The 20,741-nt window shown below is 37.7% G+C and overlaps 4 protein-coding genes across 5 annotated transcripts in view; 1 reads left to right on the top strand and 3 right to left on the bottom strand.

Moving 5' to 3' along the window:
• The first annotated feature begins 1,873 nt into the window (after positions 1-1,873).
• Positions 1,874-5,105, top strand: LOC141437861 (endothelial lipase-like). The gene is made up of 6 exons (XM_074101411.1): positions 1,874-1,982; positions 2,244-2,427; positions 3,276-3,424; positions 3,775-4,020; positions 4,481-4,811; positions 4,935-5,105. The coding sequence occupies exons 1-6, from the start codon at positions 1,946-1,948 to the stop codon at positions 4,978-4,980; spliced, it is 993 nt and encodes a 330-aa protein (XP_073957512.1). The 5' UTR covers positions 1,874-1,945; the 3' UTR covers positions 4,981-5,105.
• Positions 5,025-13,071, bottom strand: LOC141437853 (sodium-coupled monocarboxylate transporter 1-like). Of its 2 annotated transcripts, XM_074101395.1 has the most exons (13): positions 12,585-13,068; positions 12,016-12,175; positions 11,800-11,865; positions 11,310-11,361; positions 11,155-11,222; positions 10,734-10,888; positions 9,949-10,089; positions 9,470-9,688; positions 8,901-9,040; positions 8,631-8,758; positions 8,023-8,189; positions 5,520-5,697; positions 5,025-5,191 (listed from the first exon to the last, which is right to left on the bottom strand). In XM_074101395.1, the coding sequence occupies exons 1-13, from the start codon at positions 12,794-12,796 to the stop codon at positions 5,150-5,152; spliced, it is 1,728 nt and encodes a 575-aa protein (XP_073957496.1). In that variant the 5' UTR covers positions 12,797-13,068; the 3' UTR covers positions 5,025-5,149. The 2 variants fall into 2 exon arrangements, with proteins under 2 accessions (XP_073957496.1, XP_073957498.1); XM_074101397.1 differs by lacking the exons at positions 5,025-5,191; positions 8,023-8,189 and having other exon boundaries at positions 5,516-5,697; positions 12,585-13,071.
• Positions 13,072-14,277: 1,206 nt separating this feature from the next.
• The window catches only part of LOC141437851 (sodium-coupled monocarboxylate transporter 1-like), a 31,257-nt gene continuing 24,793 nt past the window's right edge, over positions 14,278-20,741 (bottom strand). The window contains exons 13-14 of the mRNA XM_074101393.1: positions 15,010-15,235; positions 14,278-14,416 (exon numbers count right to left, since the gene is read on the bottom strand). Coding sequence (XP_073957494.1) covers positions 14,351-14,416; positions 15,010-15,235 — 292 coding nt within the window. The 3' untranslated portion in view covers positions 14,278-14,350. The remainder of the gene's footprint in view (positions 14,417-15,009; positions 15,236-20,741) is intronic.
• LOC141438368 (sodium-coupled monocarboxylate transporter 1-like) lies at positions 16,345-19,965 on the bottom strand. The gene is made up of 3 exons (XM_074102225.1): positions 19,818-19,965; positions 16,453-16,623; positions 16,345-16,350 (listed from the first exon to the last, which is right to left on the bottom strand). Exons 1-3 carry the CDS (start codon positions 19,920-19,922, stop codon positions 16,345-16,347), a joined length of 282 nt encoding a protein of 93 aa, XP_073958326.1. The 5' UTR covers positions 19,923-19,965.

Below are 20,741 nucleotides of genomic sequence, written 5' to 3'. Positions count from 1 at the left end.
ACAATCTTTTATTTAAGAAATGTTACATGGCGCAGTCGGTAGGATAACTACAAGAAAAACTATAACACATCATTCTCCTTTAAAACTAGTAGATTTAAAAGACCGTTTCAGGAGGGCTAGACTATTTGGTTTAAAAAAGAACCAAATAATAATATATGGCTAGAAGGTAAAATAATTAGCTGTAATGGTAACAGAGCATATACTCGTAACGTAGCTGATAAGAATAATGTAATTTATAACAGAACCTCTTTACATAGATCTCCTTAGCTTGGCTTGGTGCTCCATCAAAGTGAGGTCAGCACCAGTGAGTGGTCTTACTTGGTCGAATGAGTACTTGTATAAATTTATAAGTTAAACTGTGTCCATATTGTGAAATTTGATAGTTGTACAAGTGTAGTTGAATAACTTAGCTGTGTCTAAATGAATAAGTAGAATAACTTTATTTTTGTTTTGTAAATTTTATGAGGGGATAGAGAGGATGAAGACCTTAGTCATCTATAAAGTGTATAGTGGTATAAGTAACAATTTAAATTACTAAATTTAATTTAATTAACTATAACGTAGTCTTCTATACAAGTGTAAAGTGTTATAATATAAGTAACAATTTAATTCATTTTAGCTGTTTCATTTATAAAACAGTAAATCTGTATTTGTAAAAAAAATATAACTTAATGCTTGTAGTTATAATTAATTCTTTTTCATCTCTCCTGTGGAAAATTGCGTTTACATCTCTACGGTGGAAAGTATTTTTTTTTTAATTTTTCGATTAGCCATGGTGTCGAAGATAATTGAGTTACGTCAATGACACTTTTTTTTCACGTTTCGGCATGGCCATCTAGATACACGTCGTGACCAAGGAGCTTATATACAACACTGGAGGTTGAACGGCGAACATCCGTTTGAAACAAGAAATTTGATCTTTATTACTTCACGAACATATTCCATCTCTTTCTTTAGTTAGATTAAGAAAGAGATGGAAGTCATTCGTGAAATGTGAAAGAAAGAGATGGAATATATATAAATAAGTAATAAAGGTCAAACTTCTTTGTTCGGCGTTCAACCTCCAGTTTTATATAAGAGCTCCTTGGTCGTCACCAACTCGATTTTTTTATATAGGTAGTCGGCCTTGGCAAGTGGCCAGGTCGAATAGGTACCGTTGGAGGTTGGATGTAAGTAAATTCAATTTATTATTATTCTCATTTTTTTGTAGTATTTTACTTTCCTCACAGTCAAAATGAAAGTAAGAGTCTAACTCGGGTGAAATTACCCATTTCCCCTCGAACTATTTGCGCTCTCACTTCGTTCGACCGCCAGAAATATCTCGGGTGAAATGGGTCACTTTCCACCCTTGGTTATCAATCTACTATTTCCTTTAAAGGAGAATAATGTGTTATAGTTTCTAAACGAACTGTCACTTTGAAAAAAGTGAGTTTGACAGCTGCCTCTTGCAACCGGTCCCTCCCAGCCGACACACGCTTTATTGTATAAACTAATTTAAATATTAAGAAAACTGGACAATATAGACATCCGAAGACTGAAGACAATCTTTTATTTAAGAAATGTTACAGATAACCTCCTTTTTTTGAAGTCGGTTAACAAAAATACGATACGAATAATATGGATGATGATATCATATGGCTTTTCAGCGGAACCGGAATATTTTCGACTTCGAAAAACATTATGAGTATGTTTGTTTGATTGTGCTAACGTACCTACAAGACGGTTATTGATCTCACCACCACGATAAACACATGATAACGTTATCATAGCAAAATTCCCCGTTTTCAGACCCATAACGTCAAATGAAAACAATTATCGTCATTTTCACCTAATATTTATCATGATTAGTTTCAAGATAATCTAATTAATAATGTACTACAGCTAACTACAATAAAACTATGAAGCACCAATAGACTAATCATAATTGGTGTCGGCTTTCATCAAAATGAAGTGGTTTGTCTTGACATCTTTCGCTATAGCAGGTTAATTATTTAGTTAATATTTGATATATTTCTATTCTACTTTCTAAATATTACCGTTTCCAGTGATGGAATGGAACCAGTTAGGTTACACCTCGCAAACGGCCCTAAATTTTTTTGCTGCGTATTTAAAATACCATTTAATTATGGATGTTAAATATAGATTTAGTAGTGAAATGTAATTTAAAATTTTAAGTCCATAAGTTTTTACTTTTGAAAGTGCGTTTATAGTGTACATACCCATTACATTTATATTTTTTTCAGTTGCTTCTGCGAGCGTGATCAAAGACCCCAGTGAGGGTTATAAGGATGGAGACAGATACTTCTTCTTTCCCGGCGATGGCGACAACATACTCCATCTAGTGGACACTTTAGAACCCGTCGACGAAGCTTTCATCTCAGAGTACGCGCGCAACCCCGCCAACAATGGTTACTGGTTGTTTACTAGGTGAGTTGGAACAAGCTACCTCACTATGCTGCGTCTACTACCGTGCAAAATAACAGTGTCTCTGCGACATATTAATATGACACAACAACAATACCCGGTTCGCAATCTAAACTTATAAGTAATAACTCTCTCTTCCAATAACCACGCTTTTATTAAGGCATAGTCGTGCATGAAATCGAGACAACAATCTTTCTGCCTTGAATATATAGAAGTGCGGGTAGTTTGAAAAACTTGCCTGCCTTAACGAAAGTGATAGCCTACGTTCCAGTCAAAGAGTATCATGTATGGATGTAAACTCTTTATTGTATAAAATAAGGAAACAAACACATTTGACAAACATTGAGATATAATTATGTAGGTACAAAGGCGAACTTATCCCTTTAAAGGATCTCTACCAGTCAACCTTTGAGTGGATGAGAGGAGCATTCAGTCAGGGACAGACAAAAAGTGAGTTTAAAAATTAAAATAGATTGTGGAAGCTACAATACAATGTATTATTACTAATAGAGAAAGTCTACTAGTGACAACGGCCACTGCAGTGTCAGCAGTGTGATCGAAACGTCTACGAGTGCATAGGTAATTAGGTTTTATAGGTTTTATAGACGCATAGATAGACGTATTATCCAGATAGACGTATTATCTAGATAGACGTGATTAAACCCCGAGTGGTATTAATTACCTATAACTATAAGTGAGAATTGCGAGAGCTTAAAACATCATATCAATAAGGGATTTAATTTCATGCACATGTTATCATTATCGATACCCCCCATAAGCAGAGATAAGAGTGATATTATGGTTATAAGTAATAATTACATAAATAAGAATAACTATTTTCTTGACTTCAGAGCCAATCCCAACTCAGCTCAAATTCTGGTTATTGGAGATGTTAATAGCGTATCCAACTCCAATTTCGACGCAAGAAAGGAGACTGTCGTTCTTGCTCACGGGTGGAATGGAGATGGCAGTAACACCATGAGTAAAGCGTTAACCGAAGGTAGGATAGGAATTAATCTATTTTTATGTATAGGTATAATATATATAAGTATATTATGTCTGTGTCGGTGTAGCAAAGATAAACGACCAAGTGACAGATAAAGCAAATGTAAAATTGAAGCATTTAGCATTTATGATGTTAAGAAGGAATGCTAGTTCTAATACCTAATATGTATCTATTGATATTGCTAAAGATGTACTTCAATGAGACTTTTCAAGAAAGTAAATAATTAGGGAATTAACACAATTATTATTACTCGCCATCTATCGATAATGAACAAAATATTTTCTTACAACATTGCAGTCTACTAAAATAGCTAAATGTTTACTTCATAACGTACACTCTTTCAGCATTTCTTCAGAGTGGTGACGTAAATGTCATTGTCCTGGATTGGAGTCGTCTCGCAAACCGACGATACGTTACAGCCAAGAACGGAGTAGCTGAAGTTGGCAGAGGCCTGGGACAGTTTATTAACTGGCTTAACAACAATTTTGGGCTTTCATTCGACAAAGTCCAGCTGATTGGATTCAGTCTCGGAGGACATTTGGTCGGTAATGCCGGTCGGGAACTTTTGGGACAGATCAAGAGGATTACAGGTAATTTACTCAATTTGTTTAAAAAAAATCTACTGCCAGTCCGTATCATAATAAGTTCCTGAATTTAATGGCCTGTGTTCTAGTGATTGATTTATCAATGCTGCATATTGATAGGTAGGCACTATTTATAACACCGATTTTACCCCAGCTTAACGAAAATATTATACTATTTCATTTCATTCCTTTTGGATAAAATTCTTATTTTTTTATTAGCCATTTTCTATGTCCCACTGCTGGGCAAAGGCCTCTCCCTCGGATTTCCAACTTCCTCTGTCGGCAGCTAAGTTTTGCCAGTCGTTTCTGAATGCGTCCCGCCACCTCCGTCTTATTAAAGATTAAAAAATTTCTCACTTGAGAACATACTAATTAAATTTTTTGAAGGAGGTTAATAGCAGTTAGCATTTTTAGATTCTGCTGAGATTGAAACAGGCACAGTCATTAAGCATCCTTATGTTTCTAGCTCTTGACCCCGCTGGTCCTCTGTGGGGCAGTGACCGTAACCGCATCGTACCAACTGACGCTCGCTACGTCGAAGTGATGCACACCAACACCGCCATGTACGGATACTCTGACCCCTGTGGTCACTCCGACCATTATCCCAACGGTGGCTCAAGCATGCCTGGTTGCTGGCTCAATACTTGCTCTCACTCAAGAGCCCATGAGTACATGGCAGCTACCGTCAAATATAACCATCTGCTTGCCAATGAATGTGAAACACAAAGAGATGCTACAAGGGATAGATGTAATGGTAATCTCCACCCCATGGGCAATGGCGACTTGAATAAACAACAGTGAGTACTTATTGCAATAGTTTTCTTTAATTACAGTAGATCGGCTTAGCAAAAGTAGGAGTAGGTAAGTAGCTAAATGCATATTTCAATTCGATTTAACAAATATTTTAATTTCTTTTTCAGGTCTGGTATTTTCCGAGTGAACACGGCAAGAAATTATCCTTTCTAAATAAGTGCTGTATTTACCAAGTGTATTGAGTAAGAAAACATGTATATTCGATTAATCGTGACATTTGTTTTTTTCTTTCATATTTTGTTTATCTACATACATATATTACAAGTTAATGAAATGATCGAACACTTATTATTTACACCTTACACCAATATTGTTACGTAGTTTATCTTTTGTTCAATTCCACGTCTGTGCTGCTTACTTTTATCTGAAATGACGAAATATCTAAGTGAACAATAATTTGAAAACGTATTGAATAGAACAAGAACTATAAATCTAAAGCCAGGATTAAGATCTATTACTAGACCTAAGCGAATCAGATTTAGATTCAGAGAGCATTCAATTAGAAAAAAGTATTTGTTACGATTTCGAAGTATAATTATTAGGACTCCGAGTTTAACACAAGTAGTGACGCAAACAATTGATAAATTAACACGATTTTGAATTACAATAGCGATAAAAGCCGCTAATCTGATAAAATAACACCTTAATGGGATTTATTTACTGAATTATTAGGTAAATTACTTCATAATTACCTGATATTTCTTTGCTATCCATTTTCTTAAGAATGGAGCGTAGAGCCTTAATTCATTGGAAGATTTTGCTTTCTTGTCACGTGGTATTATATTAACTAGACAAGCTACAATTATTGTTACGATGCATCCGAAGGCTGTGTACCAGAAATAAGATATTCTGTACAAGTATGCCACCTCGCTAAAAACAAAAAGAAACTTATAGGGTAACGGAGGCAATGCATTGCCCTTTTAAGAGAAGTTTCCCTGCCGGCCGCGCGGCCGCGTTAGGTATTCGTTTGGGATATTGCTGTCTTTATCGCTCGTGACATAAGCGCTCGCAGCCGTCCCCCCATGCCTTTTTTTTTATTCGACTGGATGGCAAACGAGCAAGTGGGTCTCCTGATGGTAAGAGATCACCACCGCCCATAGACATCTGCAACACCAGGGGTATTGCAGATGCGTTGTCAACCTAGAGGCCTAAGATGGGATACCTCAAGTGCCAGTAATTTCACCGGCCGTCTTACTCTCGACGCCGAAACACAACAGTGCAAGCACTGCTGCTTCACGGCAGGATTAGCGAGCAAGGTGGTGGTAGCAATCCGGGCGGACCTTGCACAAGGTCCTTACCACCTGCAAAACCTGCCTTCCGCAACGACGTCCGTAATTTATATCGAGATAGCTGTAGGCTTTTCAAGATTTGGGCGGTTGAATTTTGGGTTTCGTTGTCCTCATATTATACGAAAAGTATAGCACAGAAATCAATGATATCTTACAATCTAGATATTCATTATATTTTCTATGGCTGTAGTTTTTTCGATTTTTGTAAAAATGCTTTATTAGTCTGTAATTCTCGTGCAAAGTTGACATCTTTTTTGTCGACTTTTGAGCTCCTGTAATACTGATATTACACATTTATATGAAAATCTGAAAAAAACACAGGCATAGATAATTACGTCTAGTCCATACTTACAAAATTTCATCTATTTCTGTTGCCTAGTTTTCAAATGAGACCGGGACTACGTTTGTATGGAGAATGGAACGAAGAGACTTCTCTTAAGAAAAATTGTTGCCAAATGTTATTTAACTGTGTATTACTCCAATAAGGGTTTCTGTGACAGGCTAGTTAACACTAGTATCAAGATGCGCCTACAATAGACAACTTAGATTAAATTAATCGCGTTTGTGATTAATTTAAACCAATAAAAAACAAATTATAACTTATAAAAAACCAAGTTTTTTTTTTTATTCGACTGGATGGCAAACGAGCAAGTGGGTCTGATGGTAAGAGATCACCACCGCCCATAAACATCTGCAACGCCAGGGGTATTGCAGATGCGTTGCCAACCTAGAGGCCTAAGATGGAATACCTCAGGTGCCAGTAATTTCACCGGCTGTCTTACTCTCCACGCCGAAACACAACAGTGCAAGCACTGCTGCTTCACGGCAGGATTAGCGAGCAAGATGGTGGTAGCAATCCGGGCGGACCTTGCACAAGGTCCTACCACCTGCGAAAGTATTGCAACTTAGTTCTATTCTACCGTAAAAAGTTGTGAGATCCATGTAATACCAGTCGGTTAATTTGTTCAGTCCCTACATTAGCTAGCCTTACAACATCTTATTAGTGACCATATGAATATAAAACATCTTTTATGCTTTAAATATATAGATTGACTTGGCCATCGCATGAAAACACAATGTATCTCACAAGTAATACATATTAAATTAGATTATTTAGTGCGATTGCCAAGTCAATCCGACTGGTTTGACGACTGGATGGCCAAGTGGTTAGAGAACCTGACTACGAAGTTTGAGGTCCCGGGTTCGATTCCCGGCCGGGGCAGATATTTGTATGAATAATACGAGGGGCGGCTGAAAAGTTCTAAGCCTAAGGTACTTTAAAGTTGCATATGTGTTAGCGGTACTGGCCACTATAAAGACGATTTAAAAAGTAAATAATTAAAAGAAAAAAATGTCGTGTTATCCGACGATAAAGGTCATTATGTGTGAATTATCAACGCATATCACGAAAATTGAGCACCGTGCAGTCATTATAAGTTCCTCACGAAAAGTGACAAATCCCCGAAAAGTATTTTTGAACAAATGGCTAGTAAAAATTAAAATATTTAAATTTTCTGTTGTTTTATAGAAATCTCTTCCAAGAGATGTCAAAACAAATGAAACTTAATGTATGTTACTTAATAGGTTTTTGTGCTACCAAAGTGAAGTGCATTTGTACACTCCACATTTTATCTAGGCGTGTGTTACGCTTAAGTATAATCGTGCCTAATCCTTTACGCAGTGAAATACACTGTACCTACATACTTTCAAGTGGTTAGGACGAGTGAATAGGTCGTATTAGGTACTAAAATACCATATAAGTAGCATGGCCATATTAGCAATAGCACAGAGAACAGATGGCCGTTGAGGCCGAAAGTTCTCGAATGGAGAACGCGGATGGGCAGTGGACGTCCTACGGCTGATATGATGATGATTACTATGATACCACAATATTATTACGACTGACCTATCGTCTCGATTCAGAATTAGTTTTTCGGGGAACGAGTAAGTGCAATTGTGTATGAATCTAGGTTTTTCTTCAAATCTCAGAGCGCCTCTGGCTTGAGCTAGCTGCGCTTGCGCTGCTACCCACCACGCACTGGATAAACCGATTACACCTCCAGTTAGAGCACTCTGTGGAAAACAGACATAATTTCATTCATGCATTTTTCTTTTTTTATAATGATTTGTGATAAAATTGTATCATTGGCCTTAAATTTTCGGAACAACACACTGACATATTTTGCGGACCTTAAAAAAATTATTTTTTTTTGCACGTACCTACTCGTACTGTACCTGACTTTAATCAGACTAGACAATTAACTCGCGACTACGAGATAATACTTGAACAGAGATATATACATGACCAAGTACCTGAATAAATAAAACTGAAATTAGACATCATGCGTTATCAAAAAAAAATGGAAAAAATATTTTACGGCAATAGCATTCATTAACTGTTAAAGACAGTGATATTGATAGAGTAACATATAGTGACCGGTAAATAAATGTCTATCTTACTCGTACTACAAGTTTGAATGTTGTAGGTATAGATTGTTTATGCAAAATACTTACAGTTGAATCAATAAATGGGAAAAATATACCCATTAGAAACACTCCAGCTAGTGGACCCATTGATGCTGATGATAGGCTCATCGTCAACTGCAGAACCGCTCCCAGTCTTTCAACAACGAATACGAGACCTAAAATTTTTTTTTCATTTAAAGTATTTTAAGTACCTAAGTATTCCGGTTTCATAGCGGAGAAATTGGATCAGTCATGACCATATTTCATGAGCTGGTAGTAGGTAGATAATCTAAAAGTTAATTAAATTATAACACGTACCCACACAGACACAACCAATTACAACTACAACGGCACGTATAAGTATCTGCGTCTCCTTGTGCGACAACGTCCTAAAAAAAGGTTTCCAAAAGTCTTCTAACACAACAGCGGCCATTGAATTGAGTCCAGACGATAAGGAACTGTAAACAGAAAAGGAAATAAAATTTGTCATCATTTATTTACTAAAATTACCGCATGTTATTGGACACCTGCATTTTCGAAAAACCGCAACTACCGCAAGCACGAGGCATTCGGTAGGCAGCGGCAAAAATAGAACTGAAAATCTCTCTCAAACCATTAGAAAACCGATATTGCTAATTCATGTCACTTTTTTTTTGAAGATAATGGTACCTACTGTCCGCGATCGAGCTGGAAATAATTTCACGTCTCTAGACTTAGCAGTTGAGATTTGAAGAATCCATGGAAATATCGGGATCAAAATAACGTACGTGTTATTTAAAATATTCATTTATCTACATACCAAATTTCATTGAGATTCGTTTAACCGTTTGAACATGAAAGAGTAAATAACATAACATTCGCTCACACTCTAGTAGCAATAAACTGACCTTAGCGCAGCACTAAATACTCCAGCAACAAAGATTCCAGGCAAACCATTCCATTCTCCAAGAATGTCCATTACAAGTAACGGTAAGATTTGATCCTTTGCTAAAGCTAGTTTAGAGTCCAATGGGTCACAGTCGAAGTATCTGGCAAACGCCAACATTCCACTATACGCACACGTCAACAATATTAGCGTGATCCCCCCGAGAAACCACCAAACTGCTCTGAAAGGAAAGATGTTTTGCAAATTTTTTTTTGACTTCCAATCAATTTTGGTTTATTCAGTCGGATTTAACTTATTAGCGATCAAGTTGAATTGAAATATGGAAAGTACACAGCAAGAAAATCAGTAGAAAAGCTTGCATTAAAACTTGTTCTGAGAAAAAAAACAGTGATATATATGATGAAATACAAACAAAGAGCGATGTATTGCGATTAATTTGATAACGAACTGAGGCAAGGAAATTGAATGAAATTCACATACCTTTTTGAGGTCTTAAGATCAGGTAAAGAAAGGTATCGCTGCATCATTAATTGATTGACAGCTATATTGCCAATCCAGTAAAACAATGACCCTATTGAGACTGACCAAATCGTATGCCTTTCGGTCAAATCGAAGCTTAATCTGAAATAAAGCAATCGATCAAAATTTACAAATCAACATTACACTAATGATATATTAGTATGGAAAAACGATGCTCTTGATGAGCCTGCCCCAGATTGCTAAAATTGTTCGTGCAACCCAAAACACCTATTTTATCTTTTTTCTTTTATACTAAATTACTTCAAATATAGGGTGATTTGGACGACTTGACCAGGATCAATGCTGTGCTGACCAACTCAGTTCATTCTAGGCTAGGCTAGCGTTTCGCAGCAATAACTAATTACTGTCTGTTTTTTCTTTTAATCGTGAGCTATGGATTAACACTTCAGTAGTATTCATGGTTCACGTATTGGTAGTAAACGACTTGTATACATTAAAGCGAAAATAGTTTCCAGTGGCCTTTTGCATACAATCGGAGAAGATCACCAGAACTCACATTTTCGCCCCTTTTCTTCACACTTTTTTTAAGAATATACCTATTGTATGATTTAAAATCTGCATACCTATTTAAAAATCGAATTTATTGAACCATTCAAAAGTGATGGTGATGATGGGTATTACAAGTATTAAGCAAATAGAGGAAGCAACGGCACCAGTATATTGCACTAAACTGATTTGCGTCTCCATTGCAGTATCACCCTGTAATATACTGATTATTTACTAACGATGGCATTTCTATTCGCCCTGTATTCCAGTTTCTTCGCATGACTTCGTCGAAGCCTCCAACAATCATTGTTCCTTTAACCATAACCAAAAGCATAGCACCAGACATCACTATAGTTTGTATCACATCTGTCCAGACAACTGCCTTCAATCCTCCCTTAAAATATAAATTAAAATCAATCACAGACTAATTATTTTATGACCTGTTTCACCACGCTGTTAAGCTGTTAAGTTACTGGTATTTTAAGTGACTGGCAGTTGTAATGCCGTCTCTGTTTGTTTTGTTCGAATAAACCGTGGCGGCATCGCAGAGATCACAGATGACAGCCCCACAAAGTAAGTATTCAACTTCTAGAGACTGATGAAACAGGCCATAAGTGAAAATTAATAAGAAAGTGGTTAAAAAGAGTGATGAAATCTTACCAGTGAGGTATAGAATATACACACGAAACATACAACGGGACTCACAATGTGAATGTTGACACCGGTCACTAAAATAAAATTTATGGTAAGTTTAGTTATTTCAAATAGTTTTGTACATTATCTATTATTAGTGAAATTCTAATGGAACAACTTACCTTGATTAAATGCTAATGCCGGTACGTAAATCACAATAGGCAACCACGCCATCTGTAATCATTAAAAAAACTTACGACTAAATTCCTTAGACAAGTCACTTTATGGTGTTTATTTGTCCAGAAAGATTTAGAAGCAAATATTTTTTCTCATCGTTCTGTTTGTTGCATTTTATTTAAATACCAAACATACACAAAAGTGAACTATACCATCAGTAGTTTACACATTTAGGTAAAGTTGCCACTTACCGTACCAGGTCAACTCTAAGGTAACTAGTTGTTCTAACTGCTAGTACAGTGTAGTCAACTATATTTTAGCTCAAAACAGATTTGTAGTTGTTATGATAAAATACTTGCTATATGTGTATATTATAGCCTGCTATATTTATTTATACTGTGATGAAGGCAGACCCAGACCTGCGAACCTTCGCAGTTGTGGAAGAGTTTCCACAATCTGACAGTATCTATTTCGTTTGAATCTTTTTGAACTCACCGTAAACATACTAAAAATTACTGAGCCAAATAATCTTAGTCGCTTATCATAGCGAAGCTCCAAATACTGAGAACAAAAATAAAAATACAAATTCTTAATTGAACACCACACATCGATACAAATAAAAATACAGGGAGACAATAGATTGACAAAGGCAAAAATTGGAATTAAATACAGTTAGGGTTTAAAAATAAAATACATATCTATAGTACTTACCTCATAAGCTGATGTTACCTGTAGATCATGTAGTACTGGCATAAAAGTAAAGGAGATAATAATAGACATTAAACAAGCACCAATCAGAGAAAAAATGTATGCGGTCCCGTAAATGTAGAGTTCTGTTGGTGTGCCCAATATCGATATCCCTGAAATAAAACTAAAAGAAATACTTGTAAATTTACGAATGTGAGACTGCAGCAAGGGAACAACTTTCGACAAAAATTAAAGTAGACAATCATTAATTCTAAATTAATTAATTATAACACTGGGTGATTTGGGAGACGTGAGTTATTGATAATGGATCATTCACAATCATATTAAAGTAAAACTCCAACACTTTCAAAGTGTGCAGAGTGACTTTGCACTTAGCAAGTAAATAATTAAAAACTGTTTATTTAGAACATTTTAAAAAATAACGGTAATGTCACTAATACTGGTACCTACGATATAGTAGTCTTAACTAACTCAATCCGGTAGGGTTGGTCGTGCTCACGTCTCCCGAGCCACTCTGCACTGTTAAGGGTTTTTTGTATAATAGGCCGCATAACAGTAATAATAAGACTTACCTGGCAACCAAAGAAAACGTAACCGGCACTACGTTCATATGTCTGCCTCCCATTAAGTAGTCTTGCGTAGATTTCTGTTTTTGCACACAGCCAAAATACAATCCGATTCCAGTACATATGGCTAACATAAAAACGAACACAGAATAGTCAGTCCACGTGAAATGCTGGAATGATTTCCTAACTTCTGAGACATCTATGAGATCCGCCTCCATTTTGAAATCTATTTTTGTTGCTTATTCTTCTGGATGCTATAGTTCTGTTCCCAAGGAGTCCATGTAATGGTATGAAGGTTTGTAATGTCTTTTACGCCTGTAATCTTTCAATTGACGCCCGCGATTTTTGTGCACTGCTCATAGAGGCTATTTTAATCGACAAATTGCTGATTTCCTCTCTTAAAATAGACCTCCGGTTACAATTCTTGAACCTTGACTAGGTGTCAAGTATCTTAAGAAGGTGATGACGTACTTGTTTCCACTCCCGGCTTCGTTTGATGAAGTTGAGTTTGAAAACATTTAAGACATTTTTGTTACTTGTTTTTATCAGCACTACGTTTGTTCAACAAAGTCTAAGATTTGCCACGAAAGTACAAAATGCGCCACTATTGGCAGTATTGGCATAGGCGCAAGCGATCGAAATTTCGAGTGAATTGGTAATGAGCCCCCTTCTGCAGTTGGTAGGATACTTGGCGCGCATATCCAGGAGACGTGATTTCGAATCCTGACCGGTGCAACTGAAAGCCTTTTTTGAATCTTATGTTTTTATTTAAACCTACTTTCAAATGTGTCTGTCTATGTATTTAAGCATTATTATTTTACATTACAATAAATATATGACTACAAACTTGAACGAATTATTCGGTACCTAATTAGTTATTTCATGTATTAATCGCGAACTTTAGACAATTTACTTATATAACTCAGTATTCCTGTGTAGATAAGATATATATTGATAGGAAAGAATTAACAAATCAATTTTACAAATACCTACGTACTAATATAAGACGTCTATTTATACATTATAGGTGCACACTTTTAAACCTAGGTATTGATTTTTTCCTCAGTTACCTAATACCTAAGTACATTGTACATGTTGCTAATTAAACTTGGTTAGGTACCAACCTAGTTTTTTCGTCCTTCGGAAATCGAAAAAAATTCCTTTTCTTATCTTTGGCTGTTGACAAACACCCATACAATGCACAGTATATCACCATTTCGCAAAGTTATTGCTCCCGAACTTAGTGCCGTGCGACTACTTTCCTGCGGTTTTCCTGCAATCTGCGCTTGAGGGATTGGGTAACTCGAACCGGTGCGGGGCGGAGCGTGGCCATTCTGTACGTCAGTACTATTATATATTCTGTGGCAAAGTCTAAGATTTGTTAAAACGAAAGTTTTTCAGGTGCGCCACTATTGGCAGTATTGGCATAGGCGCAAGCGATCGAAATTTCGAGCGAATTGGTAATGAGCCCCCTTCTGCAGTTGGTAGGATACTTGGCGCGCATATCCAGGAGACGTGATTTCGAATCCTGACCGGTGCAACTGAAAGCCTTTTTTGAATCTTATGTTTGTTTTTTCTGTTTCAGACAATCTAGTATTTAGATACCTAAGAACGCCTGGATTTAAATGTAATCCAATCCAACGCTGAAATTTAAATTACAAATTCAATGGGGACATGGGAAATTATTCATATACCGATAAACAAAAAATATGGAAATAATTTATTTTCAAACAACGCTTAAAATTATACAGGTCTACTTAATCCCCCTCAACTCAGCTGACTTCCTCGCATTCGGAGATCGACTTCATGTTTATAGCAGTTGTCACCGGGTTGGCTTCCTAAAACAACAAAATACAAAATTTACGTGTTCAGTACGTTGTTGATGTCGCACATATCATTCATGGATGATATTATTACGCCTACAACTATGGTTACAAGCATATCAAAAGTGTATTTGGATTAAGTATTTTTTTCAAGAACGAATGTAAGAAGTTAAAAAATAATCTGAAGGAAAAAGTAAACAAAAGCAAGGGCTGAGTATTTTTTGCCTTTAAGGCTACTCATGTGCGGAATTACATTTGAAATTTACCACGAGCTTTGCGGTGAAGGAAAACATCGTGAGGAAACCTGCACAAATCTGCGAAGCAATTCAATGGTGTGTGTGAAGTTCCCAATCCGCACTGGGCCCGCGTGGGAACTATGGCCCAAGCCCTCTTGTTCTGAGAGGAGGCCTGTGCCCAGCAGTGGGACGTATATAGGCTGGGATGGGATGGAAGGCTACTCAAGCTCAACCCTAAAAAAATATGAAAGTAATTGATCACTGCTGCTTATCATAGGTGTTCTAATGGGAAGGACTTTCAACAGTGGACGACTTTCGGCTGATGATGATAAAATTCTTAAGATTTATGAAAAAAAATCCAGTTTAACTGACCTTGTTGTTCCCAAAAGCTCTAATATACGGTTCTTCGCTTGGATGCGGGGGCTCCTTATACAGCTTACGTAGCTGTGGTGCCAACAGTCGCGGCGCGGGCGTAATATGAGTGATACCGCGCGCGCGATTCACGCGCGATATTATCGCGCCTACCCCAATAGTAACCAGCATGCCAGCTAGAGTGTACCACATGTAGGACACGCGGAGAATCGGGTTTACCTCCTCACTGAGAAAAGAAAGAATTATGAACAAGAGTGTCCGTCTTCTCTCAGTATTATAAGCGCTGAACCAATCCAATCTTACCATCCGTTATCACCATCTGAACCCTCTATGTACATTTAATTGGTTGAACAGGATTGGCCCACTTAAATTCTCAGTTCCCAAAATCTGGTCTTAAAAATATCGGTTTTCTTTTAATCATACACTTGTGAAAACATCGTTCGAAAAAGGGTGATAATCCGTGTATTCTTACAAAATCTTTAGTCAAAGCTTCGAATAGATTATAATTATTTTTTAGTCTTCTATTTGTATTTCAATAGTATTTTATCTACATGCATATCATAACTTCTCTATTATATGTTCAGAAACGACTATCAAATGGCCTTTATTAAGAAACCTGATATCTGCGGGTGCATCTTAATGTTTACATTAAAGTATCGGTAATACTTTTTTTAACAATGCATATCTGTACATATTGTAGAAAACTTATGACATGCATGTAGATAATAATTATTATTCAGTCAAAGTCAAAGTCAAGTCAAAGTCAAAGTCAAAGTCAAAGTCAAAGTCAAAGTCAAAGTCAAAGTCAAAGTCAAAGTCAAAATACAGGCCATATCTGAACATATTATAGAAAACTTATGATATGCATGTAGATAAAGTTATGTATGCGGCTATACATAATTAGGCATTAAAACAATCGTGTGATCTTATTATGAAACTCGCCTTCGGCTCGTTTCATAAAACCACACTCGTACTTTAATGCCTCTCATTATGCACCAGCCACATAAATAACTATTATACAACAGTTAAATAATGTAAGATTTTAGCAACTTAAAATCTTAACTCGACAGTTAGAAAAACGTCTGAGTACTCGACACGCTAATGCCCAATAGACCACATCCTGCTGTCATCTCTATTTCTAATAACTACTATTAAGATAAAAGATACCAACTATTGGGACAGTGACGAGCACCGGTACGTTTACCTTACCGTGTATTCTTACATTTTCAAAGAAAATTTTACAGATGTTTTAATAATCGATCTCTATGAAACTAGAAGTTTTTTTAAAACGCTACTGACGATAAGTACGTATTTTTTAACAAAATATATTTCGTATTAGTGCTGTGTCATAGTAGAGCAGTCATGTTTTTATTTTCATAAAAAAATACTTATGCTTTATTTCAAATTCAAACCCACTAATTAAATACTTAAATAGGTACTTACATGATAGTAGTTTTCAGTGACAACCTCAACGACAGTGTAATTGTAGGTGCAGCCTGCCGTCGTGAGAGGTTTGTGTGCGTGCGTGATCTCTCCTCGAGCGATTGCCATTTGAGCCGTAAGGCACCATGCAGCCATGGTTATTAGACCACTGGCCCCGCCTATTAGAGCGCCCTGCGAAATACATACGTGTATTGTTATTGTAATGAAAACTATTTTAGGTTTAATAGGTTGCAATTTATTAAGCGGTCACTTCAAAAAAAGTGGTAATAGCAACTTTAATGTACTGACGGATTTTCTGAAATGTTTAATTTGTGAAATGTTCAAATCTATTGAACTGAAATTTAATCATAGGTAATTAAAATATTTTATTTCGGATTCAGTCGGTCGTTGGCCGCATTGGCGCCAGACTTGCTTCTTTTCCCTCTGGGAGCAAAGCATTCTGGTCCTTAGCCAAATCAGTTGAAGCGAATTTTTGCCGCCCGTCACTTCCGCCACTGCTGAAACCCGATGGGTCGCTCGCGCACTCTGCTAAGGAGAAGGCCGATTTGTTTGCCTCTCTTTTTGCAGAGAATTCACGTCTAGATGCTACACACCAGTCACCTCCAAGCGTACCTCGTTGCGAACATACAATGGGTAAAGTGTGTATTCGCCAGAACGAGGTCCTCAAAGTGCTTCGCGCACTAGACGTGAACAAGGCGAGTGGTCCTGACGGCATCCCAGCCATTGTTTTGCGGACCTGCGCTCCTGAACTGTCTCCTGTCCTAACACGCCTGTATCGCCTCTCTCTGAACCAAGGTAGAGTCCCCGAGTCCTGGAAGGTTGCGAATGTCCAGCCCGTACCGAAGAAAGGTAGTCGTGCCAACCCTGCCGATTATAGACCAATTGCTATCACCTCTATTCTCTGCAAGACCATGGAGCGTGTATTAAACAACCGTCTCCTTGCGTACCTGGAAGCCAGTGATCTCCTTAGTGACCATCAATATGGTTTTCGTCGGGGTAGATCCACTGGTGACCTTCTAATTTACGCAACACATTTGTGGGGACAGGCCATTGAGAAGCACGGAGAGGCTCTTGCTGTCTCTCTGGACGTCTCGAAGGCTTTCGACAGGGTTTGGCACGATGGTCTTGTGGGTAAACTCCCTTCTTATGGGATTCCTGCTGGCTTGTGCACCTGGATAGCTGACTTCCTGCGGGGTAGGTCTTTTAGGGTTGTGATCGATGGCTGTTCGTCCGATCCTATGGACATTAATGCTGGTGTTCCTCAGGGATCAGTGCTTTCTGCCACTCTATTCTTGCTGCACATAAATGACCTGTTGGTATATCCCGGTATTTTGGATATGCCGATGACAGCACAGTGTCGGAAAGATATTTGTCCGATGCTCCAGCGAGTGGTTCGGATACCAACGTTCTCAGAGAGGCTATGATAGGTAATTTGAACCGAACTCTTCAGGCAGTGTCCGATTGGGGCGAAGCCAATTTAGTCGGTTTCAATGCCTCTAAAACCCAGGCGTGTTTATTTTCGGCAAAACGTAGTGCATTTAATCTAACTCCAACCTTTCGAGGTCTGCCTGTACCAATATCTGACCACCTTCAGCTCCTTGGTTTAGAACTCTCAGCTAAACTGAACTTTGGGAGTTACATCGAATCCTTGGCAAAAACCGCTGCGAAAAAGCTTGGTATCCTATCCAAGGTTAGGCGATACTTCACTACGGACCAGCTCATTGGTCTTTACCGAGCCCAAGTCCGATCCTGCATGGAGTATTGCTGCCACCTTTGGGACGGTTCTGCTGAATATCAGCTAGCTGCTTTGGATTCGGTAGAACAGCGAGCGAAGAGGCTCATCGGCGTCACCTGCGATGCGGATTTTTGTCGTCAGAGCCTTCGTCATCGCAGAAGAGTGACTTCCCTGTCGGTATTCTACAGGCTACATTTCGGAGAATGTGCTTCGGAATTGCACGACCTTATTCCACCTGCTCCTTTCTTCCACAGGTCGACCAGAAGTAGGCGGGGTCTCCACCCTTACGTTGTCAGTATTCCAAAAATCCGCACAAAGCGTTTTCGCTCTTCCTTCATCAATCGCACAGCAAAAGAGTGGAATTCCCTGCCTGCGACTGTGTTTCCTGAACACTACAATTTGGCCGCCTTCAAGTCTAGGGTGAATGAGCATTTACTAGGCAAGCGTGCTCCATCGTAGGCCTCATCCTCGCTTTCCATCAGGCGTGATTGTGGCCAAACGCAAGCCTATACTGTATAAAAAAAAAAAAAAAAAAGTTCTAAGCTAAGGTTGGTATGGTAGCGTAAATACAAATTGTAATAAGGTAAACGTGCGTACGAGTGCTCGTCACTGTCCCAATAGTTGGCATCTTTAATCTTGTTATTAGCTATAGAAATGACAGCAGGGTGTCGTTTATTGGGTATTAGCGCGTCGAGCACTCGGACGTTTACCTTCTAGGTAGAACTGATATTGTGATAAATAAAATCGTCCGAAATTACACAACACAAACCTACGAAAACCACAAAAATATTTTTCTACCAGTTTGGAGTCAGTGCCTCAGCACGAGCCATTACTATGGGGATAGTTTTATTTAGTTTTTTGTATGAAGTTATTAGTTAGGATACCTAGTTTATACCCGACTGCGAAGAAGGAGGGTTATGTGTTTGGCGCGTATGTACGTATGTCTATTACTATGTCCTCTCGTAACTACTCAATGGCTGAACCGATTTTGATAAATGATACGTCATTAGATTCGACTTGATGACGCGAGTGACACTGGGTACATGAAATTCTTGAAAAATCAAAATGGCGGATTTTTGGCGCCAAATTGTAAGTATTCAAAAAATGTTTTTTATTCAAACCTATCGGGTAGCTACCTAGTGGGGTATCAAATGAAAGCTTATAATTAGCCCATTCTAAATATATATATAGTTAATAATCGTTTTAATATACCATTTTCACAGAAAAGTGGGAAATAAAATCATAAATTAAAAAAATCAAAAAACCCGACTGCCTTAAAAAGTACTAAAAATAAGAAAACAAGTCTAGTGGGCTAGAACTTTGTTAAGTAGCTAACTTAAAGTTCAACAGTCGGGACCCATTTAAATAGTGACGCTCTACTCTCTCCCGACTGTTGAACTTTAAGTTAGCTACTTAACAAAGTTCTAGCCCACTAGACTTGTTTTCTTCTTTTTAGTATTTTTAAGGCAGTCGGGTTTTTTGATTTTTTTAATTTATGATTTTATTATAAGTACTCGTCTACTGGAAAATTTTACAGTTTATGAGGACGCACAATGAACGAGTTCTTAGCAGACAAAGTCAGGGATAACCACTGATATCTAACTTATATAGTTAACGAAAGTAAACTTACGGTAGCATCGACCCATGGCATCAGGATTCCCATAGAGAACACTCCGAGCTGCGGGCCCATCGTCATTGCTTCCAGTGTCATCGTCAACTGCAGGATAGTTCCCATTTTCTCCACAATAAATACTAAAGCTACCAATAAAATACACGAATTATTAATGAAAAATAATTATACAAAACAAAACACACTGAAAATATAAACAAAGAGAAAAGTAGATAAGGATATTAGACTCTGTGCCCATGAATTAGGACCATTGCCCAGCGCGTTTTATAAACGCGCCGCCGACGCGCATTTTAGGAATGCGCGACGGTAGCGCGTTTTCTAGGGTTCCGTAGTCTTACAAGGAAGGATAGTTTCACCATGTCCGTCCGGCTTACGTTAGAGACTGTAATGCTAGAATTGTGACTTGTAATGCTAGAAAGCCGTAATTTTACATGAGTAAGCCCCGTAATGTTAACGACGCCGGAACAGAAGTAAGTAAACAAAATAAAAAAATTAAGGTAAAGTAAACGTAAATTGGTGATGAATATTTTTCTCGTCTACATCTATAGTGTGAGGTAGAATACTTATTTTTCATAGTTACCCTTTTTTGAACCTGCATATTGATCAAATTTTATTTAAAAAATTGACAGCAACATTGAATCAATATCAGGTAAAAGCTATTTGATTATTGATCAGAGATCAACTTATAAAGCCGGTTATGCCATTTTGGCTACGGAACCCTTATAGTTTCGAAATGTCTGTCTGTCTGTCTGTCCATCCGCTGCTTTGCTCAGGGACTATCAATGCTAGAACGCTGTAATTTTGCACGAAATATATGTAAACTATGCCGGCAAAATGGTACAATAAAAATTTAAAAAAAAAAATTATACAGTATCTCCCAGACGAAAAGTGGGGGTGATTTTATTTCTCATCGAATCCAAAGTG

This window comes from Choristoneura fumiferana, chromosome 18 (assembly GCF_025370935.1).
Source record: "Choristoneura fumiferana chromosome 18, NRCan_CFum_1, whole genome shotgun sequence".
In the NCBI taxonomy this organism is placed as follows: domain Eukaryota; kingdom Metazoa; phylum Arthropoda; class Insecta; order Lepidoptera; family Tortricidae; genus Choristoneura; species Choristoneura fumiferana.
The sequence above is the reverse complement of the archived record's forward strand: the minus strand, read 5'-3'. Positions and strand labels throughout refer to the sequence as shown.